The 17,313-nt window shown below is 37.3% G+C and overlaps 1 protein-coding gene across 1 annotated transcript; it reads left to right on the top strand.

Moving 5' to 3' along the window:
• The first annotated feature begins 1,606 nt into the window (after positions 1-1,606).
• Positions 1,607-17,025, top strand: LOC143031970 (uncharacterized). The gene is made up of 2 exons (XM_076196371.1): positions 1,607-1,622; positions 14,368-17,025. The coding sequence occupies exon 2, from the start codon at positions 14,393-14,395 to the stop codon at positions 16,040-16,042; it is 1,650 nt and encodes a 549-aa protein (XP_076052486.1). The 5' UTR covers positions 1,607-1,622; positions 14,368-14,392; the 3' UTR covers positions 16,043-17,025.
• The last annotated feature ends 288 nt before the right edge of the window (positions 17,026-17,313 follow it).

The following is a 17,313-nucleotide window of genomic DNA, read 5'->3' as shown; positions in this document are numbered from 1 at the left end:
ATGCGTTTTCCGTGAGGGTTGAGTGGCTACTGAGAGGATGCTGCCTGGGACATCGTGGGTGGGGCACGATGAGCTGTCTTTTTTTTTTGGGGGGGGGGGCATTTTTCTAACCGTTGATATGGGTGAGAAATGCGGCGTAATGTCAGGGCAGAAGTTGAGGCAATTCTAGTAGTCTTGTAAAATAATCACTAGTCAGAAGGAAAGGGACATATGTTCCTAACTAACCTAATTTAAACTAGTCTAAACAAGAAGTGGCAAGCGAACAGGGGATATGAAACGCAAAGGACTCTCCAACAACAAAAACAATATATATATATATATATATATATATATATATATATATATATATATATATATATATATGTATATATATATATATATATGTATATATATATATATATATATGTATATATATATGTATATATATATATATATATATAATAAACAAATAGATAGATAAATAAATAAATAAGAATAAGAACAAATGGTGATACATAGGTAAAAATACATCAGCTGTAATACAAAAATACAGAGACACAAATCATAATATGGTGAATTAACTAAAATCAGTTGATAAGTTGAGACATTTAAGTTTTAAGATTATAGTATATTTGGTGACTTCGAGCATGAGTTTACGAAGACATCTTTGGATGGCGAGGTGAGATGATTCCTGACTAAAACCGAGGATACTTAGACTCAATAAGGCACTGCAACCAATTAGCGCTAAACTCTCAATACAAATGCTGTGGAGAAGGGGAACTGGCAAACTTTAACTCACTTGAAGGGAGAGCAACAATAAAAAAAAAAAGTAACTACTAGGTGCTTTAAGACTTCCAGTGATTTCACAGAGTGAATGAAAAAAGTAATAGCCGAAGGGGCTGAAAAAGAAATAAAAGTAAATGGGAATCACTAGACAGTATGTCACAACGCCAAAGTTGTGACAGGGGTGAGTGCAAGGAAGTGTATGACTGAGGTACGGGGGGGGGGTGGAGTAGGGAGTGACGGGGGGGGGGGGGTTGCCGATTAATTTAAGCGGCCTTGTTGTGGATGTGCTGTGTCTTGCAGCATTGATTCTGATCCAGGACAATTGACGGGAGACAAGGATGACCCTTTATCTCTAAGGAACTAAGATGGGAGAGAGGAAAGGGTGGTTGATGGTAGTGGGTACGCGCCTGTTGACTTAGCTACTTCCCTTATAAGAGGAAAAAAGTCCTTGGTATATAAATAGATGTATAGACAGGCGTTCTAGAACATGTAAATAAAAACAAGTAGTCAAATCATACAAGAGGTACATTTAGATATATTCAAATATGTGCCTTGAATTTACAGAAACGGTGATGATGGAAAAATACTACTAAAAGAAAACAAGTCAGTAGTGAATTAATCATCGTTGCCACAACTACGAGATTCAGAAAGAGTAGTCACCCCTTCATGAATTATGAGGTAAAGTTTTCTCTAGACGTAGAGTATTTATTTCCAGTTGGATGTAAACATTGTGAATCGAATACTCTTTGAATGATATCATAAGAGTTGCAAGGATCCTTGAGGTTATTGAAATATATCTGAGATCCAAAAGTGTCATGCAGTTTGTAAGCACAGGAGCTGAGGAGGAAGACACCCAGGTAGTAAATGAGTTACCAATAGATACTCGCCATCCGGACACATATGTTATTGTTTGCCCAGAGTCAATCGTAATATTGTAGCAGATAAAGACATTTTGAATTCGCTGGTGATAATGCAGTAGGTCATCAACGAGGCCGAAGGGGGTTAAAACGAGTCAAAGGTTCCACAACACGTTGAAGAGGTGGAAGGCGAGCTATGAGTTTATATTCTTGTTTGGTTTTAGGTTATATCACTGTGAAAGACGTGTCCTAGAAAATATATACATATATATATATATATATATATATATATATATATATATATATATATATATATATATATATGTATATATTTACATATATATATATATATATATATATATATATATATATATATATATATAAAAGCTGAGGGTGTAGTTTACATAATACTGTAAAGTTTGAGAATTGCTTTATTGAACCTAATGTAAACTAACCTAGCATTTTTCATTAAAGTGGCAGTTGCCGACAAGACTGATGAGTTAAATACCATATGAGGATGGAGCCTTTATTTGTACAACGTTTCGCTTATTACAGCTTTTTCAAGTACAAGTTGAGATACATATGCTTTCCCCTTATTTAATCTCAAGCATATGTATCTCAACTTGTACTTGAAAAAGCTGTAATAAACGAAACGTCATACAAATAAAGGCTCCATCCTCATATGGTGTTTAACTCGTTAACCTAGCATTTTATTACACATTTCTGATTTGCAAGAAAAATTAGCAATATTAAATACTTGTGACACAGTGTATGACACCAGTTCTGGAAGTGATAGTCAACACAGTTTAGGATAACTATACTCTGGAAGTCTTGTGACAGAAGATTCTAGAAAGCTTTCAAATTCATTGAAACAATATATATAAATACATATATATATATATTTATATATATATATATATATATATATATTATATATATATATATATATATATATATATATATATATATATATATATATATATGTATGCAGAAAAAAACACTGGGAAATAAGTAGCTTAGTCCGAATGTTTTCGTCTATTTAAGACATTATCAAGGAATACGATTATCGAATATCGTATTCCTTGATAATGTCTTAAATAGACGAAAATGTTCGGACTATGCTTCTTATTTCCCAGTGGTTTTTTCTGCATATTATTTTCACGTGTGCCTTGTGAATTACTGCAATATATATGTATGTATATTGTGATATACATGCTACGCGGGACATTTGTTCCACGGGAGTGCACAGTGGTGCGACCCATCGGTAGCGGGGTGAATCCTTACAACTTTCACTATATTTTCTTTATATATATATATATATACATATTTTTCTATGGTAAACTCGGTGAATGTTTTCAAGGAAGTATTGCACATGTTATTTTATAGTTTTATTTATATTTGTTTCTCATTTGTGTTTTTGATTTGGTTTAACTGCGTCGGATTGTAACGGTTACTGTGGAGACCTGTCCCAGTGTACCAAATTCCCCTTATTTATGTACATTTCCATTGCTACCACTGTATTACCCTGAAGACGAACCCCGGACAGGGTTCGAAACGTCGGAATAAATTGACGAACGTCGAGTCCAGCGTATGCTTTCTCCCATAATAATGGTTCCTGGACTCCAGCTATTTACGAATATATATATATATATATATATATATATATATATATATATATATATATATATATATATATACAAGAAAGGAGGTACACTTATGGTGGACTGGCTGGTGAGGTTATTTAATGTTTGTTTAAGAGAGGGTAGACTGCCGGAGGACTGGAGGAGTGCCTGTATAGTTCTGCTATACAAAGGAAAGGGGGACAAGTGTGAGTGTAGTAGTAGTTACAGAGGGATCAACTTGTTGAGTATAGTTGGGAAGGCTTATGGGAGGATCTTGATTGAGAGGATTAGGAGAGGAACAGAGGGAGTAATTGGTGAGGAACAGTGTGGTTTTAGGACAGGTAGGAGATGTGTAGATCAGATTTTTGTGGTAAGACAGATATGTGAGAAAGCTATAGGAAAAGGTAAGGATGGTTTTTGGACTTTTATGGATCTAGAAAAGGCTTACACCAGGGTAGACAGGAAGGCACTGTGGGAGGTATTACAGATATATGGGATAGGAGGAAAGCTGTTAAGAGCAGTCAAGAGTTTTTACGAGAGTAGTAGAGCTTGTGTTAGGATTAGAAATGGAGAGAGTGAATGGTTTGAGGTAAAGGTGGGACTTCGTCAGGGGTGTGTTATGTTGCCCTGGCTGTTTAATCCTTACATGAATGGGGTGGTTGGAGATGATTAAAGAAAATGGAGAAAAGTGGGAGGTGAGCCAGCTGTTGTTTGCTGACAACACTGCGCTTGTAGCAGGATCAGAGGAAGGATTGAGGAAGTTAGTGACAGAGTTTGAGAAGGTGTGTGAAAGAAGGAAGCTGAAGATAAATGTGGTTAAAAGTAAGGTGATGAGTGTACAAGGGGAGAGAGTGACAATAGGCTGGAAGTGAGCATTAACCCCTTCCATACGGTGCCGCACACGTAGGCGTCATGGACTTAGATCTCGGTGGCAGCAGCCAATGCCAGCCGTACGACGTGTCGTAATAATACTCGCATCATAAGATATAGTCACCGCTTATATCGATCGTTCTCTCTTCACCCATGAATTTTGATAACCATAGAAAATGCGATTACAAAAGAATTAGAAAGAATGTCATTATGGAGGGGCGACTACAATAAATATAATCAAGACGCCGATATGGCAGCCTCGCGAATACACTCGCTCCCCATGACGCCTACGTGTGCGGCACCGTATGGAAGGGGTTAAGGGTGAGAAACTGGAGGAAGTGGATAGTTTCAGATACTTGGGTGTGAATGTGACAGGAAAGGGAGGAGTGGGGGTGGAGGTAGAATGTAGATTGAGAGAAGCGAGTAAATGCCTTGGTGGATTAATAAGTGTAATGAGAAATAGACATCTGGGAATGGATGCTAAGAGGAGGTTATATGAAGGAGTGATTGTGCCAACAGCAAAGTACGGGGCAGAAACATGGAACATGAGAGAGGAAGAGAGAAGGAGTTTGAATGTGTTTGAGATGAAATGTCTGAGAAGTATGATAGGGGTTGCTGGGCTGGATAGAGTGAGAAATGAGGAAGTGAGGAGGAGAACAGGAGTGGAAAAGGAACTGGGAGATAGGGTTGATGAAAGAATATTAGGATGGTTTGGACACACGGAAAGAATGAGTGAAGAAAGATTAGTAAAAGAAGTGTGGAAGGAGTGAATATGAGGGGGTGTCCTAGGATGAGATGGGTGGATGGGGTGAAAGGGGCTTTACAAAAGAGAGGAATGTCTGTAGAGGAAGGATGGGAGAGGACAGAAGATAGGGGTGAATGGAGAATGGTTGTGTATAGATGAGGCTGTGATGCATGAGGGGGAGTGGGTGGGGGATGAGGGTGAGGAAGTATGTATGAGAAAAAATTTGACGCAGCCTGAAGGGATTTCTCCCCATCTTCTCCTTTTCTGCATGAGGGGACGGAGAGGTGGGGTCGCCAAATTTATGAAGCGGCCTTGCTGTGGATGTGCTGTGTCTTGCGACACTGCTTATGACCCAGGGCAGTGGACAGGATGCAGGGATGACCCGTCATCCAGGAGGTGTCAAAATAAGAGGGAGGGTGGAGGGGAGTGGAGTGTGTAGGGGATGGAATGGGTGGGAGTGATTTCTATGCCTTTTTCTTTTTGGCTACCCACCCGTGTAAGGGGGAAAAAGCCTTTGGTATATGTATGTATGTATATATATATACATATATATATATTATATATATTTCAACAAGAACCCACTGTGTTGGATAAGAAGAAATGAAATAGATGATATCCATATATTTTGATCACAGACTGTGATCCTCTTCTGTGAAGAGGATCACAGTCTGTGATCTAAAAATATTGATATAATCTATTTAATTTCTTCTTATCCAACACAGTTGGTTCTTGTTGAATTTTACGAATGTGTTACATCATTTTGTAGTTATATATATATATATATATATATATATAATATATATATATATATATGTGTATATATATGGATATACAGTATATATATTTATATATATACATATGTATATACAGTATATATATATATATATATATATATATATGTGTATATATATATGTATGTATATTGTGTGTATGTACATATATATATGTCCTATCTGAGAGTTGGTACCTTGACATGGTGGATAGGCTAGAGAATCTTAATGATCAGAAAAGCTATGTCAATAGAGAGGAAATCTCTGCTGGGTCACCCATATTGAACAGGTTTTTTAGGAAAGATCAGACAAAGAGAAGCTCAAAAACACAGTTGCAGGACCCACTGCTAACTGGCACGTCCCTGATAGCGAACAGGGAAATTCCTTATAGATATATGGGGTACTGTCATAATGACAGCGTGGACCATTGGACACCCTATAGATATAGGGCTTCACCGAATATAATGAATAAGGTGACACCAGAGAAATATCTCACCAGAAACAAGTTGGCACAGAGGTGAGATTACTGCCAACCCCCCTTCATAGCCAATATGAACAGCTCAACAAAAACAAAGCTGGGCGTTCCTGTTGGATCATCATCTAAAGGTCCAACTGCATTGCCTTGTGTGCTTACAGGCAGTGTGCCACCAAATAAGCACTGTCCAAGCAGATTCAAGTCTTGGACATTTAAACAACACAAAGAAAATGAAGATTTATACTTACAACGTAAGAAGTCCCTCAGAAGATCACAGGCTGGAGAGTTTAATGGAAGAACAAGACAACATCAAGTGGGACATTGTAGGACTGAGTGAAGTCCAAAGAGCAGAAGAAAAGCTGATACAATTACAAGATGGTCACCACCTGTTCTACTATATAGGTAAGGACAAAGAAAGATCTGGTGGAGTAGGATTCTTGATTAACCGAGAGGTTGCTGGTAGCATAGTCAAATTCACTAGTTTGTCAGACAGGGTAGCTTGGATTGTGATTAGGCTGTGTAAAAGGTACACTCTAAAAATAGTCCAGGTTTATGCACCAACTTCATAGAGTTCAGACAATGAAATTGAGTCCTATGATGATTTAAGTCAGGTAATGGATGAAGAAAAAAGTAAGTGCATGTTGGTAATAGGCAACTTTGATGCTAAAGTGGGGAAGAAGATGGGAGATGAAACATGCATTGGTAAGTTTGGAGTAGTTGAAAGAAATCACAGAGGCGAGATTTTAGTAAATTTTGCAGAGAACTACAAGATAAGGATAATGAACACTTCTTCCAAAAGCGTGTAGGTTGTAAATGGACGTAGAGAAGTCCAAATGGAACAACAAAGAATGAAATAGACTTCATATTAGGAGACGAGAGCAAAAGCGTTAGCTGTGTTCCGGTGATAAAAATAAAGTCAACATAGGTAGTGGCCATAGAATGGTAGGTTGCACAGTAAAATTCAATTTCAGAGCCAAGAGAAATAAACTAATTTTAAGAAAGAAAATAAGCCTTGCAAAGGTTAAGGATAATAATATGAAATTTCAGTTTGAAATTAAAAATAGATTCAAAGCTAACTAAGGAGGACAGTGTGGAAGATATTAATTTGAATTTAGTGAATATCATTAGGGAATCGGCAAAGAAAGTAGGAAGCACAGAAAACATTAGAGACAATGAATACTCCAAAGCTACAAATGATTTAATTAAAAGAAGAAGGACCATGCAGATTAAAAGCAGGAGAGACAAAATAGAAAGACAAGAGAAAAGACAAATGTATGGCAAGAGTGGTATAGGTAAAGTCCAGGAAGAAGCAGAAGTACTTTATTCTCTAACGTTTTGACAGAGTCTTCTTCAGAGAGATAATGGTACAGACAAATTGAAATACATTGTCTATGTACTAAGCGGGTCATCTTACAGGTCGCCTTGGGATAGAGTTCGCCGTTTGTGCCCTCTCGATGATTAATCTTGCTGTTGCGTGTGGTAAATTTACAAACCCTTCTCTATGATTGGTTGATTTAAAAGTATTAATATATGCAGCTTCGATAGTTTTTCTTGTCTTCTTTTTCATACCGGTGTGTAGGATTTTGGTGATGTTTCAATAAGGCATATGTCCGTGTTGTGTAGCGTGTACTACTAACAAATTAGATGTCCTGTGGTGTCTCATATCGTTCTTGTGTTCGTATAATCTTTTTGTGATTCCTCTTGAAGTTTCTCCAAAAAAAGCTGCATCACATCCACCACATGGAATCTTGTAAACCATGCTCTTTTCATTTTTCTCTCCCATGTGTTGGTTACTTAGTAGTACACGCTACACAACATGGACATATGCCTAATTGGAACAACACCAAAATCCTACACACCGGTATGAAAAAGACATTCAAATGAAGGAATGTGTGACATTTCAAACAACTATTCTAGCTCAGTATTCGTAAACGCAACACCTCAAAGTGAACTCCAAACTGAAACCTGTGAAAAATCTAGGGTGAACTTACTATGGTAAACATAGAAAAAAAAATAAGAATAAAATAAATAAATAAAAGGTGTATAGTGACACTCAAAATTAATAAAACACCAGGGCCTGATGGTTAACATCCAAGAATCGTAAAGGAAGTTAAAAATGAGATTGTTGTTCCATTAGAAATCATTTTCAAGAAATCCATCATATCTGGAGATGTCCCAAGAGAATGGAAGCTAGCTAACTTTACTCCCATAATCAAAAAAGTTGACATTAAGAAACCAAATAACTACAGGCCTATAAGCTTGACTTCAATCATAGGAAAAATTATGGAAACTATCATCAGAGATGCTATCAAATATCATTTAGAAAGTAAATGTTTGATAAATGATAGCCAACATGTATTATTCAGATGGAAACATTCTTGCATGACTAACTTACTCGAATTCTACAACACACTCATCTCGAATTATGACAAAAGAAGCAATATAGATTTAATATATCTAGACTTTGCAAAAGTTTTTGATACCGTCCCCCACGAAAGGCTACTCCCTAAATTAGCTTCACATGGTGTAAGTTGTAGCCTATTAAGTTGGACTAGAAACTGGTTGAATGATCTTCTAGATGGAAAAATGATATGAGTAGAGTTCCTCAGGGTTCTGTTCTTGGGCCACTTCTATTTATAGTATATATAAATCATAGACCATGGACTAAAATCTATTGTCTCCAAGTTTGCTGACGATACAAAACTGCACAGAATGGCAAATGATCAGTTAAATCAATTAGATATTCAAGAAGATTTAGATCAATTACAGCAATGGTCTGAAAAGTGGCTAATGAAATTTAACACAAGTAAATGCAAAGTTATGCACATAGGTAAAAATAACAGTAAGTATGACTACAAGTTATCTGGAAATTCATTAACAAAAGTGGATAGTGAAAAGGATCTTGGCATGATTATAAATAACAATCTCAAATCTAAGCAGTGTATTTCAGCCTCTGAGAATGCAAACAAGATTTTAGGACTGATTGTGCGATCTTTTAACATAAAAAGTTCATCTCTCATTAACAAGCTATATAAATCGTTAGTTCATCCACATTTGGAATATGCTGTTTCTGTATGGTCACCAAATCTCCTTAAAGACATTGACAGATTGGAAAAAGTACAACGGCAAGCCACAAAACTGATTCCAAATATAAAAGATAGATCATAAAAAAATTGACTAAAACATATGAATCTGTTTTCCCTAAAAAAGCGTAGACTCAGAGGTGACTTGATACAGGTTTTTAAAATTCTAAAGGGAATTAACAATATCACAAGTGACAAAATTTTTACACTGAATAAGAGTCCGACAAGAAATAATGATCTCAAATTGTCAAGGAATAGATTTGATTTGAAAGTGGGTAGAAATAACTTCACCAACCGTGTAGTTAATGAATGGAATAAACTTCCTGCAGAGGCAGTGCAATGTAGTTCAGTTTGAAGCTTTAAGATTCGTTTAGATAAACATCTAAGCAAGATGCTGTAATGACTGCCATTTATTTTATATTATTTGTTTACTTGTTTGTTATTATTGGTCTGTTTATTGATTATTTGCTTGATTTTCATTTATTATTTATTATCTGTCAATTCATTATTATTTACCGTTTACCTGTTTGTTTATTATGTAACTACAGTATACCTATGCATTTATTTATTTGATTATCATTTATATATATATATATATATATATATATATATATATATATATATATATATATATATATTTTGTCATTATTATATTTTTCTTCTGCATCTGACCTAGTTATGGACCAAAAGGTCTCCTGTCGGCATGCTCCACCTTTGTAATCCTTTGTAATAGAATGACAATAATGGTTGAGGAAAATGGAAAAGAAATAAGAAAAATAAGGTGCAAGTACTTTTGAAAATGGTGAGAACAGTTAAGGCACCTTGGCTAGATGGGTGTCATGTCAAGTGTCTGAAGAAGGGAGGTACAGTAATAGTAGACTGGCTAGTGAGGTCATTTAATGTGCGTGTAAGAGACGGTAAAGTGTCAGAGGACTGGAGGAGTGCCTATATAGTTCTGCTCTACAAGGGAAAAGGGGACAAATGTGAGTGTAGTAGTTTCAGAGATAGTTTGTTAAGTGTAGTTGGGAAGGCTTATGGGAGGATTTGATTGAGAGGATTAGGAGAGGAACAGAGGGAGTAATTGGTGAAGGAAGTGGATAGCTTTAGGTATTTGGGGTCACATGTGGCAAGAAAGGAAGGAGTGGAGGTAAATTGTAGGTATATGAGAATGGATGCAAAAATGAGATTATATGAAGGGGTGATTGTGCAGATATGATATGGGGCATAGACATGGAATTTAAGAGAGGATGAGTTGAAATGTGTTTAAGATTAAATGTCTGAGAAGTATGGTAGAGGTTACAAGGTTGGATAGAGTGAGAAACAAGGAGGTGAGTATGAGAGCAGGGGATGAAAAGAAGATGGGAGATAGGATTGCTGAAAGAGTACTGGGATGGTTTGGACATGTGGAAAGAATGAGTAATGAAACATTAGTGAAAGAGGTATGGAAGGCAGAGGTGGATGGAATGAACATGAGGGGCAACCAAGGATTAGATGATGGATGGGGTGAAGGAGCATTGAGCAAGAGGAGGATTTCTGTTGAGGAAATCTGTAGATAGGGGTGAGTGGAGAATGGCCATTAATAGATGATACTCTGATGCAAGGAATGGAGTGAGTGGGGGATGAGGGGAGTTAGGGAGTGGTTGTGTGTGAATGATTTTTTGATGCAGCCCGAAGGGATTTCTTCCATCTTTTTTGTGCATGAGGGGGAAGGGGTCACTAATTAATTGAAGTGGCCTTGCTCTGGATGTGTTGTGTCTTGCTGCATTGGCTCTGACCCAGGGCAGTGGACAGGATACAGGGTGACCTGTCATCCCTGAGGAGTTAAGGTGAGAGGGAAGAAAGGGTGGTGGATGGTAGTTAAATGGGTGGGAATGAAATGGGTGGAAGTGTGTATATGCCTTTGACTTTGGCTACATCCCTGGTAAGGGGGAAAAAGTCCTTGGTATAGGCATGTATGTATGTATGTATATATATATATATATATATATATATATATATATATATATATATATATATATATATATATATATTATTGCAGTGAATATGTCAAAGTGTTAAACAGTAGTTACATGGATTTCAATGTATTCACTGTCATTTAATGTTTTTCTCAGTATACCTATGGGCAGAAGATGATCTGCATTCAAAATGATTTGTGCACAAAATGCCCCACATGATGATTTTTATTTATATAATTAATCTGAAAATCATCAATAATGAATGGAAATATGTGCTATTAAAGCATTTTTTTTTTTTTTGGCAGGACAAGGATAACTATCAAGGCTCTATCAGAGGAGTTACCCAGAGATCCCATTCAGTAATTATAATAACCCATACAGAAAGGAATCTGATTGTGTATGAGAGACATACTGTTTGCCCATAGGAGTAATCTTGTATTTCATTGACTGAGAAAAGAATAGTGGCCTATATGGTGAATTTTCTCAGTGAGTGTTTTTATGAACTGACATACAACAATCCGCACAAGAAGAGAAGAAGCAAAAACAGGATTGGTTGTACAAAAAGTGTTGGATTGCAAAAAAGGCTATGGATGTGGCTTGGGGGGAAACGGAAAGAACCAATAAAACAAAAGAAGCTTTCAAACAAGCTAGTAATGACTACCAGAATGTGCAGGAAAGGAGAAAGTAATTTTGAAAAGAAATTTAGTAGAAAAATGCAAAAATGAAGCAAAACTGCTTTACAGGTTCATAAATAGTAAATTGACACCGGAAAGAAATCACCTAGTTAATAGTAGATGGTGAGGTCTTTGAGGAGGCCTTAGCTCAGGCAGAAATAATGAATGAAGGTTTCCAATCAGTCTTCACCAAAGAGCACAACTTTTTAAAGAAAAGCTAGGGGAGCAAATAATCAGGTTTAGTAGATATAAATGTAGAAGTGAGGGAAGTGCCCAATCTCCTGGGATCATTGGATGTGACAAAGGCCTCAGGCCCTGACAGGATCTCGAACTGAATACTTAACCCATTAAACTCCGATGACAAGATGTCTTGTCATTTGGTCAAATAAAACAAAAAATCATAATAAAACAACAAAATGTTTGATGATCAAACAGCACCAGAAAAATATGACGTCATCAGTCCTCCTCCTCGAGGAGGACTGATGACGTCATATTTTTCTGGTGCTGTTTGATCATCAAACATTTTGTTGTTTTATTATGATTTTTTGTTTTATTTGACCAAATGACAAGACATCTTGTCATCGGAGTTTAATGGGTTAAAGAATGTAGGGAATAACTAGCAGACAAGATCAACAGTCTTATTACATGTTCAGGGAAAGAAGGCATTGTGCCATTTGATTGGAAAAGGGCAAATGTGGTGCCAATTCACAAAGGTGGAAACAAGGAAACACCACCAAATTATAGGCAAGTATCACTAACCAGCACGAGACGAAAGGATTGTGAAAGATCAATGGACCAAATATCTTGAAAAGATGAACATTGTAACAGTCAATTTGGCTTCAGATCTGGAAGATCATGTGTGTCAAACTGTTTAAGCTTTTACTCAAGAGTGATTGATGTGCTTCAAAAGAGAAAGGGGTGGGTGGACTGCATGTACCTCAACCTAGAGAAAGCATTTGATAAAGTACATCACCGTTGATTTATATGGAAATTGGAGCATGCTGGAGGACTGAGAGGCAAACTATTAACCCCTTCAATATGATGACGGCTATGTAGGCGTCATGAGGAGCAAGAGGGTATGCGAGGATGCCGATGTCGGCTTCTTGATTATATATATTGTAGTTGTACCTTCGTGACCCCCATACTCTGTAAACTGGCTTCGTCATATTTTCTATGGTTATCAAAATTCATGGGTGAAAGAGAATGAGCAATACAGCGGTAACTTTATTTTTCATAATGTGAGTATTATGACGCAACATCGCACGTCTGGCAGCTAATGCTGCCCGCGAGATTTTGGCCTGGAGTGAAGGGGTTAAAATGGATTAAAGACTTTTTGAAGGAATGATACATGAGGACAGTAGTAAAGGACAAAATGTCAAGCTGGAGAGCAGTAATGAGTGGAGTACCACAGGGTTCAGTGCTTGCACCAATAATATTTCTTGTCTATGTTAATGACATGATGGAAGGAACAACAAGCTATGCCAACATGTTTGCAGATGACGCAAAAATCATGAGAAGAGTGGAAAATGAGGTGGACAGTAGAATATTGCAAAAAGATCTAGATACTATTTTTGCATCGAGCCAAGAATGGGAAATGAAGTTCAATACCAAAAATATGCAAAGTACTGGAGATGGGCAATAGCAGCAAAAGGCCATTCTTAAAATATTCCTTGGGAAGAGAACACATTGCAAAAGCAAAAGGAGAAAGACTTGGGAGTGTTGATAAAAGACAACCTGTCACCTAACAAAATTGTGAGACAGGATTGTAGGAGAGACATATGGCCTACTGCAGAAGATTATTAAAGTGGCATTCCATAACGTAGATGAAGAGATGATGAAAAAATTCATGAAAACCCTAATACATCCAAGATTGTAAGATGCATCAGTAGTATAGTATGGTCCCCACACAGAGTGAAGGATTCAAGCAAGATTGAGAGAATACAAAGGGCAGCAACCAAATTGGTCTCCAGCTTGGCAGATAAAACATATGAGGAAAGACTAAAGATGGGTCTACCAACCTTGAAAGGTCAATGAAAAAGAGTTGACATGATTACAGTGTTCAGGTCACTAAAGGGGATAGATTGCATTGATAGAAGAGATCTCCTGATTAAAGATGGGAGGGCTTTAAGAGGTCATGGAAGTAAATCAAGAAAGACCACATGTCAAAAGGATGTGAAGAAATACAGTTTTCCATATTTTAAAATATGTGGAATAGCTTAGAAGGTGATATAGCTCAAGCTCAAACAATACAGGAGTTCAAATCTAAATATGATAATTGGAAATCAAAGATATAGATTAAGTTGGAACCATACATGAATTTGAGTTTAGGTATGTTAGAAAATTAGAGAATAGGAGACAGGACCCAACGAACATTGCTTCCTTCCTGTGTACTACAATAAGATAGGTATTATTAGGTAAATACAAGAGAGAAGCATCTCCAGTGTAGCCTGTGATGCAGTTTTCTCAAGATATATTGTAGTAATGTAAAAGCTTTTTAACAAACCACACAGGATAGGAACTTTCATTGTGACTTGTGCTATTTATCTTTCAGAGTGGAGGGTAGTGTGAAACAGCACATGATGTCCTGCACAGAGGAGAAGCCATTTCATTGTGACCTGTGTGATGCAGCTTTTTCACAGGAAAGTCATCTCAGAAACCATGTGATGGCCCATATGGAAGAGAAACCTTTCCATTGTGACCAGAGCAATGCAGCTTTCTCAGTAAAGGCTATACTCAAACCGCACATGATGACCCACACAATAGGAAAGCAAAAATCTTTCCAGTGTCACCTGTGCGATTCATCTTTCTCACTGAAGGACAGTCTTAAGCAGCATATGGTGACCCATACAGGAGCAAAGCCTTTCCAGTGCAGCCTGTGTGACTCTACTTTCTCACTGAAAGGTAGTCTGAATCGGCATATGATGACCCACACAGGAGTAAAGCCTTTCCAATGCAATGTGTGTAATGCAACCTTCTCAAGAAATAGTAATCTGAAAGAGCATAGAAAGACCCACACAGGAGAAAAACCTTTTGTGTGTGAGCTTTGTGATGCAGCTTTCTCACTAAAGAGAAAACTGAAGCAACACATGTATACACATACCGGAGAAAAGCCTTTTTGCTGTAATCTGTGTGATGCAGCTTACACACAAAGTTTTCATCTGAAGCGGCATATGATGACTCACACAGGAGAGAAGCCTTTCCACTGTGATGTGTGCAGTGCAGCATTTGCACATAAGAATACTCTGAAGCAGCATATGGCAATTCACACAGGAGAGAAAGATTTTCACTGTGACATGTGTGATGCAGCATTCTCAACAAAGAGTAATCTAAAAACACATATGATGACCCACACAGGAGAAAAGCCTTTTCATTGTGGCCTGTGTGATTCAGCTTTCACACAAAGCTCTCATCTGAAACGGCATATGATGTCCCACACAGGAGAGAAGCCTTTTCACTGTGATGTGTGTGATGCAACTTTCTCATATAATAATCTAAAGCAGCATATGACGACTCACACAGGAGAAAAAAAATTTCATTGTGACCTGTGTGATGCAGCCTTCTCAACAAAGAGTAATCTAAAAATGCATATGGTGACCCACACGCAAGCAAAGCCTTTCCACTGCAATGTGTGTGGTGCAAATTTCTCAAGAAATAGTCATCTGAAAGAGCATACACAGACTCACACAGGAGAGAAGCCATTTTGCTGTGACCTGTGCGTTGCTGCCTTCTCACATAAGAGTACCCTGAAGCAGCATATGACAACACATACAGGAGAGAAAGCTTATCGCTGTGACTTGTGTGATGCAGCCTTCTCAATAAAGAGAAACAAAAAAAAACATATGATGACCCACACAGGAGAAAAGCCTTTTTGTTGTGAATTGTGCGATGCTGCTTTCACACAAAATTTTAATCTGAGGCGGCATATGATGACCCACACAGGAAAGAAACCTTACTGTTGTAGCTTGTGCAATTCATCTTTCTCATCAAGTCATCATCTGACAAGACATGCAATGACCCACACTGGAGAGAGTTCTTTCCAGTGTGATCAATGTGATGTAGCTTTCTCAAGCAAGGATCACCTGGAAGAGCATATGAGGACCCACACAGGAGAAAGATCTTTCCAGTTTGACATGTGCACCACAGTTTTCTCACAAAAATGTCACCACAGTAGGCATATGATGACCCACACTTGTGTAGCCATGACGGGAATGGAATTAAACAACTGAGGATTCATAAAGTATAATAATAATAATAATGATAAACATTTTATTGATTTAGCAATGATACATAAGTACAGTGACAATATAAAGTTTAAATCTTAGAGCATATTGTGCAGGGTGTTATTGTCGGTGGCAATCTTTCCCTTGTGGTAACCACTTACATTGTCAATGACTGGGTGTTAAGGACCCTACCAGGGAAGATAAGGTCAGATTGTCTATTGGTGTGCATTCATTGACAGATGCATTGTTCTGTAGGTGGGAGCCAAGAAATTTGACCTTACTAAGTCTAATTCCCTTGGTGATTTAGATAGAAAAGGATAATGTCAGGTCAGTACAGTGGGTCAACACTGCTTTACCCCCCTCCTCCAATTTGGCCTTTGATGAACACTAAGTCACTTCCTCCATGATATTAATTGCTTAGATTGGTGGGTAACTGCATCCTTGTTTCAGTTTGTATTACTGGATCAGCACACCATTCAATTGTGACTCGTTCAATGGATCTTTCTCAAGAAGTTGTCTGAAAATACATATGTAATGACCAACACAGGAAACAAGCATTTCCATTGTGACCTATGCAATGCAGCTTTTACAAGAAATGGGCAACTCAGTAAGCATATAATGATCAACACAGGAGAAAATCTTTCCCATTGTGACCTAATAAAACATTCTCACAAAAAAATACTCTGAAACATCATATAATGACCCACACACAAGATGAGTATTTCAATTGCATCCTTTGTGATAAAGCTACTCATGCCAAGCCCAATGATAGTTATTTTGGTACAGCTTGATATTGAATTCCTCCACTTAGTTCAATGTCATAAAGTTCTACATTCAAAATCCTAAAAATTGGTAATAGTAAATATCCATATTCAGTTATTTTTTAATCTTAGATTTTGGTCCTATGAACTTGAGTTTTCTCTGCCAAGTGAAGACCCATATGCAACTCCCCATGTACTGATGATAATAAACATCTAATTTTCTATAAAGATTTTTTATTTCAAACCCACTAAAAATGTATGACCTTGAGTTTGAGGTACTAATACAAGTTTCGTCCTTCTATGGTCTTTAATCCAACATTAAAATGTTCCCATATGCAAACAGCCAGTCAACCCACGCCTCAATGAAGCTACACACAGCACAAGCATTATCAAACCCACAAGTGCAAACATGCTTTTTTCAATTTGCAAAATGTGTTGCTCCTTTTCCTGTATACTACAGTTAGGTAAATACATACAATAAGAAAAAAAAAAAAATCCTTTAGGACTTTCACAGTG

The sequence above is a fragment of the Oratosquilla oratoria genome, chromosome 12 (genome assembly GCF_046742065.1).
Source record: "Oratosquilla oratoria isolate Oo_2021 chromosome 12, ASM4674206v1, whole genome shotgun sequence".
In the NCBI taxonomy this organism is placed as follows: Eukaryota; Metazoa; Arthropoda; class Malacostraca; order Stomatopoda; family Squillidae; genus Oratosquilla; species Oratosquilla oratoria.
The sequence above is the reverse complement of the archived record's forward strand: the minus strand, read 5'-3'. Positions and strand labels throughout refer to the sequence as shown.

Coding starts and splice junctions, on each gene's coding strand:
- LOC143031970 (XM_076196371.1), top strand. CDS start 14,393: ATGATGTCCTGCACAGAGGAGAAGCCATTTCATTGTGACCTGTGTGAT.